The sequence below is a fragment of the Pteropus vampyrus genome, unplaced genomic scaffold (assembly GCF_000151845.1).
Source record: "Pteropus vampyrus isolate Shadow unplaced genomic scaffold, Pvam_2.0 Scaffold3, whole genome shotgun sequence".
Lineage (NCBI taxonomy): Eukaryota > Metazoa > Chordata > Mammalia > Chiroptera > Pteropodidae > Pteropus > Pteropus vampyrus.
In genome coordinates, this window is record NW_011888784.1 from 6,584,588 (window position 1) to 6,599,133 (window position 14,546).

Genomic DNA, 14,546 nt, shown 5'->3' on the forward strand with positions numbered 1-14,546 from the left:
CATAGACCATCTCACTAGACCTTTCCAACAATCTTTTTAGACTTCACAACCTTAATAATTGTGCAACGACTTCTCCTCTGCTAGACCATGTCTCTAAGAGGATTTGGTCGCCACTGTGTCTTCCGCGGGCCTGGCACTTAGTGGTGCCCTACCGATAGTTATCAAATGAGGACTCATTGGGAGCAAGAATGCTGCCACTACTAGCACATGAGGAAATGTATGTGTGATTTTCTCGTAAATTTCCAATGCCGTGTAAATATAACAACAGTAATAGTTTTTGTGACTCCATCCGACAGAAGAGAAAGCTCAAGTCCCCCAGGTGTTAAAGATCCAAGGCACTGGTCCTTCTATCCCTGATGCTCAGAACTGATTAGCGGTCACCATGAACTTCATGTCATCAAGGGCAGCGGGGAGGAAGGAATAGCAGAGTGACTTGATTGTCAGCTTTCCCCAGTACCCACCGCAGACAAGGGCCAGCAGGTGCGTCTGCCAGGTAAGGGCATAGAACATGCCGCCGATGGCGATGCAGGAGAGGACGCAGTTGTAGCTCCAGAGGCCTGTGTAGATCATCTTGAAGGGCGTGGCCACTGTCAGGGCTGTGGGACAAGGTGTGGTGCTTTTGGCTGGTTCTGGGTCACAGCACAAAGGCCACCTCGTGGCCGGTGCTGGGACTCAGGGTGGCCTTACTCTGGCTGTTTCCCCCATGGCCTGTCCTTACCCATCCAAGGAGCCTCTACAAATGGTGTCTGGTCTCAGGAAACCAACAATGGAAAGAGGGAGTGGTTTCTGAGCTGTTTTCCAAAGATTTCTCACAGAAGTGCTTCCAGGGTGAGGGGAGGCCGTGGTGCTGGGCCTTCAGACTCTCCCCGCTCCTTGAGCTGGAGCGGCTGCATTTTTAGCAAATAAGGTTTCAACTGAAGATGTTCTGCTTCAAATAGGTTGAGAGGAAAGTATGTAGCTACACGGAGATAGTGAAATGATACAACAGATGGGGTAGGAAGTGGACAGTAGGTGAATTTATGAATGCCTCTTGTGCTACTTTTAATTTTGTAATTTTCTGATGTTTGAAGTTGTTCCCAAATAAGTCTTATTAAAGTTCTGCTTCCAAGACATTTTTGAAAAATGTTGGAATAAGTCAACAGGCTCCTATTCCCAATGACTCCAACCCTAATTTCTGACTCTATGTCCACCTATACATAGGTAAATGCGTTTGCATACATAGACATATATGTAGAAATATCAAATCAGATTTGTCAAATGGCAATCCAATTTTTGAGGAATTTTTTTTTTTTTTTTTTAGCTAACTCTAATTTTCCTTTTAGCTATCAAAGTGTTGGGTCGCTTATGCCCCTGCCTGCTCTGCTACTGCTCCCACCCCTTTCTTCCCCTCCTCAGTCCCAGGGACTCAGTTTGCAGGCCAATCAGTCTTCATTCCCTTTGCCTCTCTCCACATGTCCTCTTCCTACAATCTGCTCTCTTTCGAGATCCAAGAAAGGGAAAAGTAAGTCTCTACCCCTGAAAGTGTTTAAAAACTCCAGTGAAGACAGTAAGTCTAGGATGTTTTCCGTGTGTGGGGGAGGCTGACCTCAGGAAAATTATCGCTGCCCAGAGGGGCCCTGTCTTACCTGCTAGCATCCCCACGACTGAGCCAATGGCCGCATGCAAGCACATGAGTGGTGAGCAGACGAACAGAGCCACCAGGAACATGCCACCTGTCCAGGGATTGTCACAGCCGTACACCTGGCCGACCCCGGTGGGGATGGCTTGTAGCAGCTGCAAAGTCAACAGAGTCTAGATCACCGGAGTGTGTACTGATAACGCAAAGACCTCGGGGCCAGGACTGAGCTATTCCAGGGGATGGTGGATGGGTAATGGGGTGGAACAGGAGGATGGCTGTGCCCTCTAGCCTGTGAGAGAAGATGGGAGGGCAGGAGCTGGAACAAATAGCTCCTCACTCCATCTCCTCGCAGGCATCTGAGCATCCCTCAGGCAATGCCAAGCAGAGCCCTCCAACACCGGGGTCAGGCAGGGTGCTTATGAGGGTCACATGGCTTCTGCTTTGAGGGGACCGGACTGCCATTGGGAGTATCAGGACACTAGGGGATTCTTCTAAACCTTCTTAAATCCTACAAATATTCTAGGAATATTGGAACTATTCTAGGCCATTGTGATGGATGATTAGACAGAAGGTCATCTAGCTCACTGGTGGCCAAACCGAGGCTATAGCCTCTGAGCTTGACCCTAGTTTGTTGGTGGCTGCTGCAGACTAGTGCTACCTGGGGGACTGGGGCCCAGGAAGGAGGAGGAAGCACTTTTCTTGCTGTCAAGGAGCACTTAGCATTGAAGGAAGGTAACGTGTAGAACAGCTGGAGAAAAGCCGGAAACCCAACCATCCCTGTTAGAATTGGAGATGATTAATTGGCAGTGACATCAGATGGCCTTTTTTTTTTTTTTTTTTTTTTTGTGGCTCAAACTGAATCATCTACATTTTGAGGTTATCCTTTGAGGGTGAAAAGGAAAGGGGGGATTGGCAAGGTAGGAGGAGCACTGGCCTGAGGGGTCGAGGGCTCCAGCTTTCAGAGGGGCTTTGCATACGGTCCTTGTGTGACCATGAAGAGGCTGCCTTTAGCAGATAATCTTTCAGCTTTAAAGTTCTGCAAGCTCTTTTCCCTACCAGATCATATGACTGCTTTGTGGATAGGGATCCACTATGGCTGGGTACCAAATAGGTGCTTAATAACTATGTATTGATTAGCTCAGTGGTTTTTAAACTTTGTTTATGTTGGAATCACCTAATGACCTTCAAAATATATATATATATATATTGATGCCTGGCTCCTCCCCAGACATTCTGGGAGAACGTGACTGGTGCCCCAAGGGATTCTAATGTACGACAGTTTGGGGACCAATACATTAGTTACAGATAATCTACTATAGATGTTGAGTTAATCACCTTTCTCCCTTTGATAAAATTTTGTGCTTTTGAACTTGGTTAAATTCTGAAGTTAGTCTAATTTCTTTGTTTGAGAAGTCCCAAGCACTGTTTGGGTCAGAGCCTATAGACTGACAGGTTGGGGGCTCGGTCTTATTTAAAGGAACCCTGAAAACACTTTGTACGAGTCCAGCGAACTCAACTTCAGTGTGGGGAACAGGCTGGAAATCTACTCAGTGACTCTTCCACGACTTCCCAAGGTCTGAAGAACACAGGATGCTGAGGGGAATCCAGCTCCCACCTTCTCATCTGGGAACACAGGTTTTAAGGCCACACAGTGAAGAATGAGAGGAATGAGGGACAAGCTGCCTTGGAATGGAGCCTGGGTTTGGAATGAAGCTTCCTCCACAGGGGCCCGTATTTTAGCCTGGTGAACTGGGGCTTGGAGGGGCTCGCCCTCCCCTCCGCTCTGCTGTCTGGGGCACAGCTGACACCCCGGAGTGTGAAGGGCAGTCAGGTGTGTGGTGGAAATTTACTGAGCACCAGCCTCCTCATATGCCTGATCCTCAAGTAACGGGCAACGTGCCGGTTCAGCAAAAAGGAAGCTGCTCCCCTCATTGTTTTACAGAGAAAGAGAGAAACGGCACTGATTCTTCAGAACTCAGATCTGGATGTTTGTCAGAGTGGTGATGTCGGGGAAGTTCAGAGGGTGAGCCTGGGCCTCCAGGGATGCAGATTGGGGTCCTGCCACTTACTGACTGTTGATTTTGCAGACGAGCCAGAGGCACCTCTTCTCTGTGGCTCTCTCCGCTCTATTCCCCTCAGCCCTGGACTGGACAGCCTCACAGTGAAGGCTGGGTGGGGTCCTTTCTCTCTGGCAATGCTGCATGTCACTGCGGCTGTCACTCGGACCATGCCTCTTGGGTAGGGCTCAGGGACAGTGGGTCTGTGCCCCAAAGGCAGTGTGCTTATTTGCCAGATGGCTGATCATTGCAGATTCTGTCAACGTTAGTTTTCTCCCTGCTCCTAACCCAGCCCTTTTCCATTTGAGAGGGTGGGCTTTCCCTTAAACGCAGGGTTCCGTCTTTTCTGTTTTCCTGGATTTTGACACTAACTCTACCTCTGATCCCACTGCAGCCCCAGCCCTAGACAAAACTTTAAAAAGACAAAAACTTAAAAAAAAGTTTGCACTGTTGGCAGCAGTGTTTGCAGTCAGGGCAGGAGCCTTTCTTTTTCTGACAGGGTTAGGTTTACTGTGTGCCTGTCCCTGGAGGACCTGAGCTGTCCACTCTGCCCCAGAGTGGCAGAGCTGAACACCCAGCAGCGGGGCCGTACCAAGCTGTAAGCACATCTAGACTACGGGCATGGCTGGGGAGAGAGGGATCGGAAATCAGATTGCATGAACATTTGAGGATGTAGGTTATGTTTTCAAATATTCAAAAGGTGATCATGGAAATCATATTCTGAATTACTCTAAAAAGGAGAGCTAGAACCAATGGGTGAAAGATAATGGGAGAATTCTGAGGAATGTAGAGAATAATCCAACACGTAAAGGCACCTAATAACGGGGTGGACTGCACTGAGAAGCTGTGGGGTTTGCCTCACTGTGGTCTGTCCAGCTGAGGGTACAGGTCCTCATGGACTACGGGGGTGGGGGGTCAAAGCGCGGGCTCTGTGTCAGGCCACCTGGGTTTTAAGCTCAGGCATTAGCTGCAGTTTGACATGGGGCAAGTAACCTTCTCTCTGCCTTAGATTTCTCATCTGTAAAATGGAGATAATGATAGTACTTACAATATGCAGTAATTACGAGGGTTAAATGAGTTAATAAAGGCTTGGAACAGCATCTGATACATAATAAACTTACTTTAGTGTTAGATGTTAGCCATCTCTAGGTTCATTAACAAGGCCCAAATCTTACAATTCTATATATTTCATCTTATGTTAGATTTCTATTATATCCTTTTATCTCTGATGTCGAGAGATCAGTAAAATAAATGAATATGTACATCTGCGATAGTAGGATATAAAGCAGCGTTTCTCAACTTTGGCATTATTGACATTTTGGACTGGACAATTCTTTGTCATGGGGAGGGGGTGCCCTGTGCATTGTAGGATGTTTAGCAGCATCCCTGGCATCTACACCTCAGTAACACCCATACACCCCAGTCCTGACAATTAAAAAATGTCTGCAGATGCTGTCTACTGTCCCCAGGAGGGTAAAATCATCCGTGTTTGAAAACCATTGATGTGGAAAGCACATAAAAATTCACTCTCATCTTCTATTGATAACATCTTTAAAATTCTAATTTTAAACTTTCATTTTAGCTTCTTGACCCTTCACCTTACTATCCATCTTACGTAATATTTCTTCCTCAATCCCATCATTCTATACTATCAACATAACGCTTATCTGTACTCTTGTTTATTATCTATTTTTTCTGTGTAGAGTGTAGGCTTCACGAAGGTAGGGGTGTTGTTGTCCCCATGTGTTCTCAGTGCCTGACAAAGTGCCGGCACAAAATAGGTCTTCAGTAAAGTTTTGTCGATAGAACATATGGAGGTGGCAGTGACCCTTTCCTGTCCTCTTCTCCCTTAAGACCCGTCATCTTATGGCGATGCACCCAGAGAAGCTGAGAGACTGGGTAATGCACAAACTAGTTAGAGAGAAGGTCTGCAGTGGAATCAGGGGGTTCCAACTCATCTGCCATTGGGTAACTTACCAAGGGCACTTCGATCTCCGTCCAGGTGATATTGGGCACTGAAGACACAGGCTGCACCAGTTTCGTGGGGAGGAAGAGGTTGTAGTGGCCTGTGGCTGCCAGGTACAGGGTCACCGCGATGTTGAAGGGCAGCGTGAAGACCGGGAGGTCCCACTTGCTGAGGATGGAATTCAAGGCACTAGAAAGAACTGGGCTGAAGATGGAAGAGACAAAGGGTTAATTACCGTGATCATTCTCAGGTCTCCACCATCTTAAAAGCTCTAGGCCACAGTACCATCTACTGTCCCCTCTCTTTGGCGCAGTCGTTCCTGGCTCTGTTGAACCCTAGTGGTCCATTGATCTGGGGTTGGGAATAAGGTGTTTAAGGTTGCACTTTGAGAAAAAAAAATTTTAATCGTTATAACTTGTTTTGAATAGAAACTTTATAAAATCATTTAAATATTTTCTTGTTTCTTAAACTTAGAAAATGAGACAAAATGTAATTCTTACAAAATATCATATATTGCCTTTGGAACACCAAGGTGTGCAGTGGCTACTATCCTGGGCTATGACTACACTTTGGATGTCTGACCTCTTAGGAGGAGGCTGCTGTGGCACACAGGTAACATGCAGGCTTGGATTCAGCTGAAGTACTTGGAGCTACTCTGGAAACCACCATGTGAAAATGGGACCTTGAGTTGTTTGTGTTCTCTCTCTTCTTGGTCTCTTCCTTGGGAAGAAGATAAATTCTGGAGCCAGATGGAGCTGGGTGCAAAGTCTCACCTACACTTACAGGTTGAGTGAGCAACATTAGGTAATTCATATTCCTCAGCTTGAGTTACCTCTGAAGGGACCAGACACCCTAGACACCTAACACTCTACAGTTGCAGGACCAAACGTGAAATCACATGATATAGTAGATTGGTCTATTTTTTATTAATGACCGCGAGTATCAACTGGGCATTTAAGATGGCCTAAAAAGCCTACCATGTATCCCTAGCAAATTAACCCTCCAACTTGCTGAGACAGCTATTTCACATTTTCTCCTTTCGCCTCAATCTTCACATCTGCTTCCCTTTAGTTTCAGCTAGCCACTTTGCTTTACTTCATTAAGAAAATAGAAATGCTTCATTTTCCCACCCGTAAGAGCTACATTCTGACTGCCCTGTTTCCACATCCTCTGCCCCTCTGCCTTTTTCACAGAGTGGAATTGTCCTTGCTCCTTTATCAGGCCAATTATTCTCCCTGTATGTTGGGAATCAACCCGCTTCAAAGACTTCACTCCTGCAATTCTCTCCTCTCTCTCCTATGGCTTCAATCTCTCCTTTTTCTCTGGATCACTCTCAAAGATATACAAACATACTCTAATACCTTCCACCTCTAAAAATCCTCCCCATTTAATCCAGTGTCTGCTCCAGCTATCGCTCCATTTCTCAGCTTCCCTTCACAGCCATACTCCTCGAAAGTATTGTCTGTCCTTGCTATCCGCAAGCTTTCTACTGACATTCTTTCCTAAACCCACTTTACTCGGGTTTCCGTTCTCCCCGGGCCTTGGAGATGGGTCTTGTCCAGTTCACCAATGACCTCTATCTTGCCAAATCCATGGTCAGTCCCTGCCCCCTGCATTTGCCTGATGGACCCTCCGGCTGGATTGAAATGCCTTCTGTCTGGGCTGCTGTGACTCTGCACATTCTTAGTTTTCTTTCTGCTCGTCCAGCTGCTCTCTCTCAACTCTCCTTTTTCTCTCTTCTGCCGGACATCTAAACATCAGAAGATCCTATAGCTCTGTCTTGGGTTTTCTCTCTCTCTTTTAAAAAATCTTTTCTTTCTGGGTGATATCTTTAGTCCCATGGACAAAAATATCTTCTATATGCTTCTGCCATCAAATTTTGACTATAAAATTAAGTTCCGGATTTGCATATCCACTTACCTACTCAACCGCTCTACTTGGAAGTCTAAAGTTTGACATGTCCAAATAGAACCCTCAATCTGCATCCTGTCTCCTGCCACTAATCTGTTTTTCCAAATCTTACCCATCGACTCAGGTGCTCAGGCAAATCATTGGAGTATCTGAGTCTTTTTTCCTTCTCCAACCCCATACTTCACAGCTTCTCAGGAAGTCCTGTCGCCTCTACCTTCCTTAAGATATACCCAAACCCAAGCACTTTGTACCACCTTCGTGGATGTCACCCTGTCCAAACCACGCTCATCCCTTGTGGGTTACTGAGCAGTCTCCTAACCGTGCCTCCAATATTGTCCACAAGGCAAGCAGAGTGCTTTCTTTAAATTTAAACCATATCCTGTTACTCTTCTGCTTAAAACCCGTTAATGGCTTGCCATGAAAATTATAATAAAAATTGAAAGGCTTACTGGATCTACAAGGAGTATGGGGCCTGACCCTCATCTACTTCTGCCTTCACCTGCTGCCACCTCTCCTCCTTCAGGGTTTCAACCCCACTAGTCTTGTTTCTTGAACACATTATACTTCTCCAGGTGGAGGTCTTAGCATGTGCCATTGCTTCTGCCTGCAGCATCCTTCACCTAGATCTTCAGATGGCAGGTGCCTTCTTATCATTTAGGTCAAACGTCCCTTCTGCAATATGGCCTCTCTGACCACCCACTTCCAGAATCACTCTCCATCCCATTTGCCCCATTTTGCTTTCCTCAAAGTACTTACCACATCTCGACATGATCTTTTTAATTAACTAATTCATGAGTTTATTTCTAACTTTGCCAAGAAGAATGTCAGCTCTAAGAAGACAGAGATCTCTCTTGTTCACAGTGCTCCCTAGCATCTAGAATGCTCCCTGCACCTAGCAGGCACTTGGCAAATATTCGTTTGTTGGATAAACCTGGAAAATGACACTACTAACACCTACTACGTGGATTGGATTTCAAGGACAACGTGAGATCAGTGAACAACTGGAGTCGTAGCACAGAGCCCAGTCCAGAGTAGGGCACTCAGTGGTGATCAGTCTTTAAAATTGGGCAGTGGGGGTAGGAGTGGGGCACTGGAGACAAACTGCTACCCAGTGCAGAATGTGGCTGAGGAGCTGTGCCAGGGGCTTAATCTGTGTAGTTATAAACCAAATGTATGCAAATGAAGGCAAGTCCTCCTACTCCTTACACGGGGCCTGTGGGGGACATTAAGGAAATCCCCACGGAATGACTGCTTTAACTGTTTGTCCTGATAAATTAAGAAAGAAAGAGACCCTAAGAAGAAACATAAATTGCCCAGAATGCTTAATGTCGTAATTTATTTGCAAGCACTACTAAAAAGTAATGGAACAGTACTTAAACTAAATTAAACTAACTGCTTTTGGTAATGCCAGACTTTGAAACCAAAGAAAGACATTTACTTCTTAGAGATGTTAAAAATCAGTCAGCATGTCTGAGAAGAGGTGAGTACAGGGGTTGGGGGACATGGGTTCACCTCAGACTGTGTGACAGCAGGCATGTGACAGACACCCCCAGGAGCTACAGACCCACTGCACGTTCAGGTGAACCAAGGCTCCCATGAGTGAAGGGCCAAAGACACCCCGTGCTAAGTTAATGTTTGTTAATATCCTTCTGTCTTGCTTTTTTATTCCTTCGGCAAAATGAGGTCATTACACAAGATCTCAACTGATGGTTCTCTTCTCATGCTTTAGATATAGATGTTCTGTTCAAACAAAGTTCTCTGCCTCTATTGCAGTGAGTTTTCAGCTTTTGGTCTTGGTTGGGCCACAGGAGAGATGATTCTCATATAGCCTGGAGCTTAATAGTGCAGGCTCTGGGTTCACAATGAGGGCATCAATAGCTTTTACAGAGTATGACCTGGGGACAAGTTACTAACCTCTGCAAGCCTTGGTCTTCCCTTCTGAAAACTGGGGACAATAATAGCCCTACTTTGCTTAGCACTGTGCATATAGGAAATACTCAATAAATGTTAGCCTTTATTATGAAATCTATTGTTCAAGAAAGAATAAAAACCACATGTGCTGCTTTGCTGCTTTACAGGGTCTCTGTCATTCCAAATTAAAAAATGATCCTCTTGGGTTGCAAGTGAACTCATGGACTTTCACAGTGTCTTTCAAGACAAACCAGTCTGACTATGAAGACACCGGGCCCCATAACTGTGCATGTCCCCACTGGTGTAAGACACGATTGTCTCGGGGCCTTGTGGATCTGTGAGCAGAAAGAATGAGGCGCCTTACCAGGCCATGGCTGTGAAGGTCACAGGCAACAGAAGCCACCAGTAGTAGTCTGACTTGTTGGAGAACACGGTCATCAGTAGTCCTACCAGCATCCCATTGTACCCGTGCAGTCCCGAAGCGATGGCGGACCTGGGTGAAACACAGTTGATCTGCATTTGAATTTCGTGGTCTCTCCTTCCTGGTACTCACAGGAAAAAAGTCAGTTTGTTTAATGAATGTTGTGCAATGACATAGCTGCCAGCAACTTTGTAGATCATACACACACATACGTGCACAGGTGCATGTGCAACACATTGATTACTTTTGCTGATCTAGAATTAAATTCTGCACTTTTGTCTTCTCTGTATCTAAGCTCTCCTCTGCTTCTCAGGGGAGTTTCAGACTGCTACGTAGAGGAAAATCTGAGGTGTGACATTGGGAAGTTGTGCGTGTGTGTGTGTGTGTGCGCGCGCACACGCGTGTGTGGTGTGTGAAAGAGAGAGAGATGGGGGCGGGGGGCAGGGGAGAGGCCAGGACAATATGGGGCAGAAGGAACCAGGCTTCAAGGGAGACCATTGGAGTTCAGAATCCCCTTGGGACTACAGTATCTATCTGAGGAGCAAAACCCCCTATTTTGGGAAAATCATTATTTTAAGGTATGTTTGCATTTTTTCTACATTTTCCCATTTGTGTTTGGTTAGAATTTAGTAATTTTTTTTTGTTTCAATACCAGCTGCTTCAGGCAATCTGAGCAAAGCTGGTTGGCCCATGCTGATGAGGTCCTGCAGCCCCAGCGGTTGGGTGTAGCTGGAGTAGGAGGCATAAAAATAAGGGAACCCGGGGGAGATAAAACTTGGGGGACACTTAAGGGTTGCTTCCACAGCCACCCTTCCCTGTGAAGTGTCCCCTCCCAGAACTCTTCTCTACCAAAACTTTGGTGGCTTCTGGAGTTGGTTTTCTAAAGGAAACCCATTGCCTTACATCCCTGCTCTGACCGCTGAACATGGAAAATTAGGTTCAACCCCAATGCCATGGAGATCTTTGTTAGGACCACATCCTTCAGGACACTGCGGCATCAGTGTCGCTGACTTTGAGTTACTTTCCATAAAGTACAATCTCCAGGCTAGTGAGGGTGGGGCAGTGGGCGTGGAATAAAGTGGGTGGTGGTTGGGGGCGGTGTGGGGGGAGGCGTTGAGGGGGAGGTTACGACCAGGATATGTGGCTGCGTCAGTGGTTCATCGCGGAGGGTGGTAAAGTCATGGCTCTTTGGAAGGACATTGTGTAGGGCGCTTAGAGCCTTGAGCCTGTGATGTAGAACATGGTATTGACCTATCAACAGTGAAGCTCAAATCTTGTCTAGGCACTGGAGTAGAATATGGAATATTTCCTTTGGACTTATTGTCTTAAATATGTTTAGAACATAGCCAGCGAGAGAAGCCTCGGAAAGTGATTAGAGAACCATCCAATATAGTAGTAATGGGGTGTGTTCCGTGGTTTCAGAGAGAAAGGAAGGGTCAGAATACACTGCAGCAATCAGAGGCGACTCCCTGGAAGAGGAGGGATTTGAAGAACTAGTACAATTAGGTAAGCAGAAGCAAAAATGCTCAATTGGTGAAGGGGAGGGTTTGGGTTTGTATCTGATGCATTAATCAGTATCTTTGGGAGGATTAAGAGGCATGCTTTGTGTCTCCCCTGGTAGAACTGATGTCTGTGAAGTGACTCTGAATGGCTTGGCAAGTTTATCAGTAGGTTATGGGCAGATGGAAAATCAGAAAATCAGACTATCAGAGCAGGAAGCGACTTGGGCTCTTTGAAGGTGAACCATGGATCTTACAGATGAAGAAAATGGGGTCGAGAGGGGAAGTGCTTGCCTCAGTTCAGAAAGCTAATGAGGCAGTGGGCAGGACAGGGTTCGCCCCAGGTGAGTTTTAGCAAACACTGATGAAGCAGTATGACAAAAGTTGATTCTGTCAGGGGGCCAATTCTATGGCAGCTGCTCATGAGATTATAGCTAAGTGGGAGCAGGAAATCGAGAACACACTGGTTGAGAGACACAAAATCTCAGCTAGAGTCCAATTTTCATCTCCACCCCCCACCCCAGATCTACACCCAAAAGAATTTAGCTTCTCATCCATCTGACCTCTAATGACCTCCCAGACAGCAAGAAGCAGAGTGGTCCCTCAAGGCCACCTTAGAGGTGCATGAGCAGTTTTTCATGGAGGCAAGCTGACCCGTGCATTTGCCTCGGTGGAATCTGGAATGTCAGGTGGACCTGGAGGAAATGTGATGCTGGTTCTTACACAACCAACTCTGATTAGCCCTGTTGCTCTCGGTTCACCATGGTGCCACTGGCCATGCTGCCCGCCCTGTCCATGAGACGGAAAGAGCACTGACCGTCAGCTTAGAAGACGCAGGCCATGTTCCAAGCTCAAGCTCTCCCCCCTTGCCACTGGCTGTGGCATCTTATGTGACTGATTTACCCTCCTGGTCTCGCTTCTCTCATGTGCAAAATGCGGACCCTCTTACCTTCACTGTCTGCCGTGTGAGGTGGTGGTAAGAATCACAAAATAAATGTTTACCTTTACTACATATGGATTACTTTAATGTTTTTTGTTCTATTATTTTAATTTTTTAAAATGCCGTTGACAATTAGTTTATGATCCATAAATGGGTTGGTGCCTCCAAAGTTGAAAAAAACATCAAGAATATGGGCATCTCCAAACTTCTTTGACCTTCAGAAGCACCCAGGAGGATCTTATTTAAAACATGACCTCCTACATCCACTGAATCAGAATATCTCTGTGGGAGGAGAAGGGGGAAGGCTAAGAAGTTAGTTCTTTTAATCATCACCCCAGGTGATTGAGTCTGGCCACCAAAAAGTTTGAGAATTGTTGGAATAACATATGGCAAAGTCGGAGGAAATGGTCTAGTTCTGTAAAATGCTGGTTATTGTTAGCAGACTTTGCAGCCACCAGTGCGCCAGCTCCAGCAGAACCGGCCCTCTGCCAGGCCTGCCTCCATGCCTCCCGGGGCTCGTGTTTGTTCCCCCTTCTTCATGCTGGCTCAGCACTGCCCTCCCCTCCTCTCACCTCTCTCTTCTCTCCCATATGCAATGTTTCTAGCTCAAAGCCTGCCTCCGGCATCTTCCCAACACTTAGTGATGTCCATCTTCTATGACCTCTCTATTACATACAGTCTTGTATTATTCTGAGACATTTCTTGCCTGTCAGCTTTATCCCTCTCAACTAGATTGAAAGCTCCATGAAGGAAGAACTGCTTAAGTGGTCCCCTGCACCTGCCTCAGAGGCAGTGATTCTAGAAAGCTCTACAGTCAAATGGAGCCTGGTGCTTTCATTTGCTGTGAGCATAGGAGTGGTTTAATTTTGTAAGGACCTTCACTGACTCGTTCAAAGTCGATACTTAGAAGACCTTGGGTTAGCTGATCGCTCAAGTAAACGTTTCTCCACCTGTCTGCTCCAAGACCTAGGATCAACACAGAGAAGGACCCACCTGTCTTGGCTCAAGATGAGGGCAGTTAAGGTAGAGACCACTGTTCCCAGGCCCCCAGCAATTGTCCACCAGGGATTCTGGATCAGAAGCCCTATGAGGATGATGATCCCGCTGAGAGGGTTGTTGACAAACATCACCTGAGCAGTCCCCCTCAGGACCCAGTCTATGAACTGGAGGGCCAATGGCTTATCTGAAAGAGACGGGCAGAGCCATTAGCAGGGTCCAACCTATGCTTCCTTGCAGGACTACTGGTTGGCGTGGCAACCAAGACAGACAAGGATGCATGAGCCAGGATATTTCCCCTCATTTAGCCTGGCACCCAGCCCATCTCTGAGTGGCCTGGCAGTCAGTCTATAGTGGGTGTTAGTTTTTGCCTTACAGAATGAGGCACCGAGCTGAGGCCAATTTAACACCATTCCAGCCATTGGCTTGGTTGGCGAGGAGGCCCCAGGAGCATTCCAAGGGAAATTTCTTGGTCCAAGGGAAGGGGTGGAGAGGGAAGGAAACTCCTTTTGTGTAGTGCTGTATGACTCAGTTGAGGCTGGTGTCTCAGCAGCAAAGAAAGCAGTCTGGAGAAAGGAAGCTGGGAAAGAAATGATTTTAGCCTAGCTGTGAAAATCAGTATTGAGTCAGGCCTGGAGGAAGCCAGGTTTAGAGAAGAGGGGACATGCATTCTGCCTCATTCTCTGGTTTGGTTTCCTGCACAGCCTGTACAAGTGGGGGAAAGCTGTGGGGAGGAGAAGGTTAGGGGGTGTTTGTTGGAACATTTAGTTTCGGGAAATGAGGAGAAGGAAGATGTTAAAAGGAAAGAACTCTCGACCATTGGAGAGGATGTTGCCAATATTTCTTGGCACATAATAAATGGTTATGGAAAAGTGAAGGAATGACTGTTTGGGAAATGGCTTATGTGTTGCTAAGTGGTTGTCCTACATCTAGTCCATGTAGGAGTGAAGAATTTCCAAAGAACTAAAATTAGTAAAATGCATTTAATTCTCAAGCCACGGGAATTTCAGGTTAGTAGGGTATGTTATGCCCACCCCAAAGTCAACTCGGAGCTGGAGCACCCCCACTGTGGGAACCCTCACCATGAGTGAGTGCAGAGGCGGCTTCCCCAGGAGGCTGTCTCCCAGGCCTGACCCAGCCACTTCCTCCCGGGGCATCCGCCTACCTTTCAGCCAGTTCCTGTACTCCTTCATCTCGCCCGTGAGGAAGCCCACTGCTCGGAGGAGG

General features: G+C 46.6%; 1 protein-coding gene across 1 annotated transcript in view; it reads right to left on the minus strand.

Moving 5' to 3' along the window:
• LOC111741298 (urea transporter 2-like) overlaps positions 1 to 14,546 on the minus strand; it is a 26,764-nt gene that overhangs the window by 2,042 nt on the left and 10,176 nt on the right. The window contains exons 2-7 of the mRNA XM_023532069.1: positions 14,485 to 14,532; positions 13,317 to 13,506; positions 9,828 to 9,956; positions 5,653 to 5,845; positions 1,626 to 1,773; positions 382 to 596 (exon numbers count right to left, since the gene is read on the minus strand). Of these exons, the coding sequence (XP_023387837.1) occupies positions 382 to 596; positions 1,626 to 1,773; positions 5,653 to 5,845; positions 9,828 to 9,956; positions 13,317 to 13,506; positions 14,485 to 14,532 (923 nt within the window). The remainder of the gene's footprint in view (positions 1 to 381; positions 597 to 1,625; positions 1,774 to 5,652; positions 5,846 to 9,827; positions 9,957 to 13,316; positions 13,507 to 14,484; positions 14,533 to 14,546) is intronic.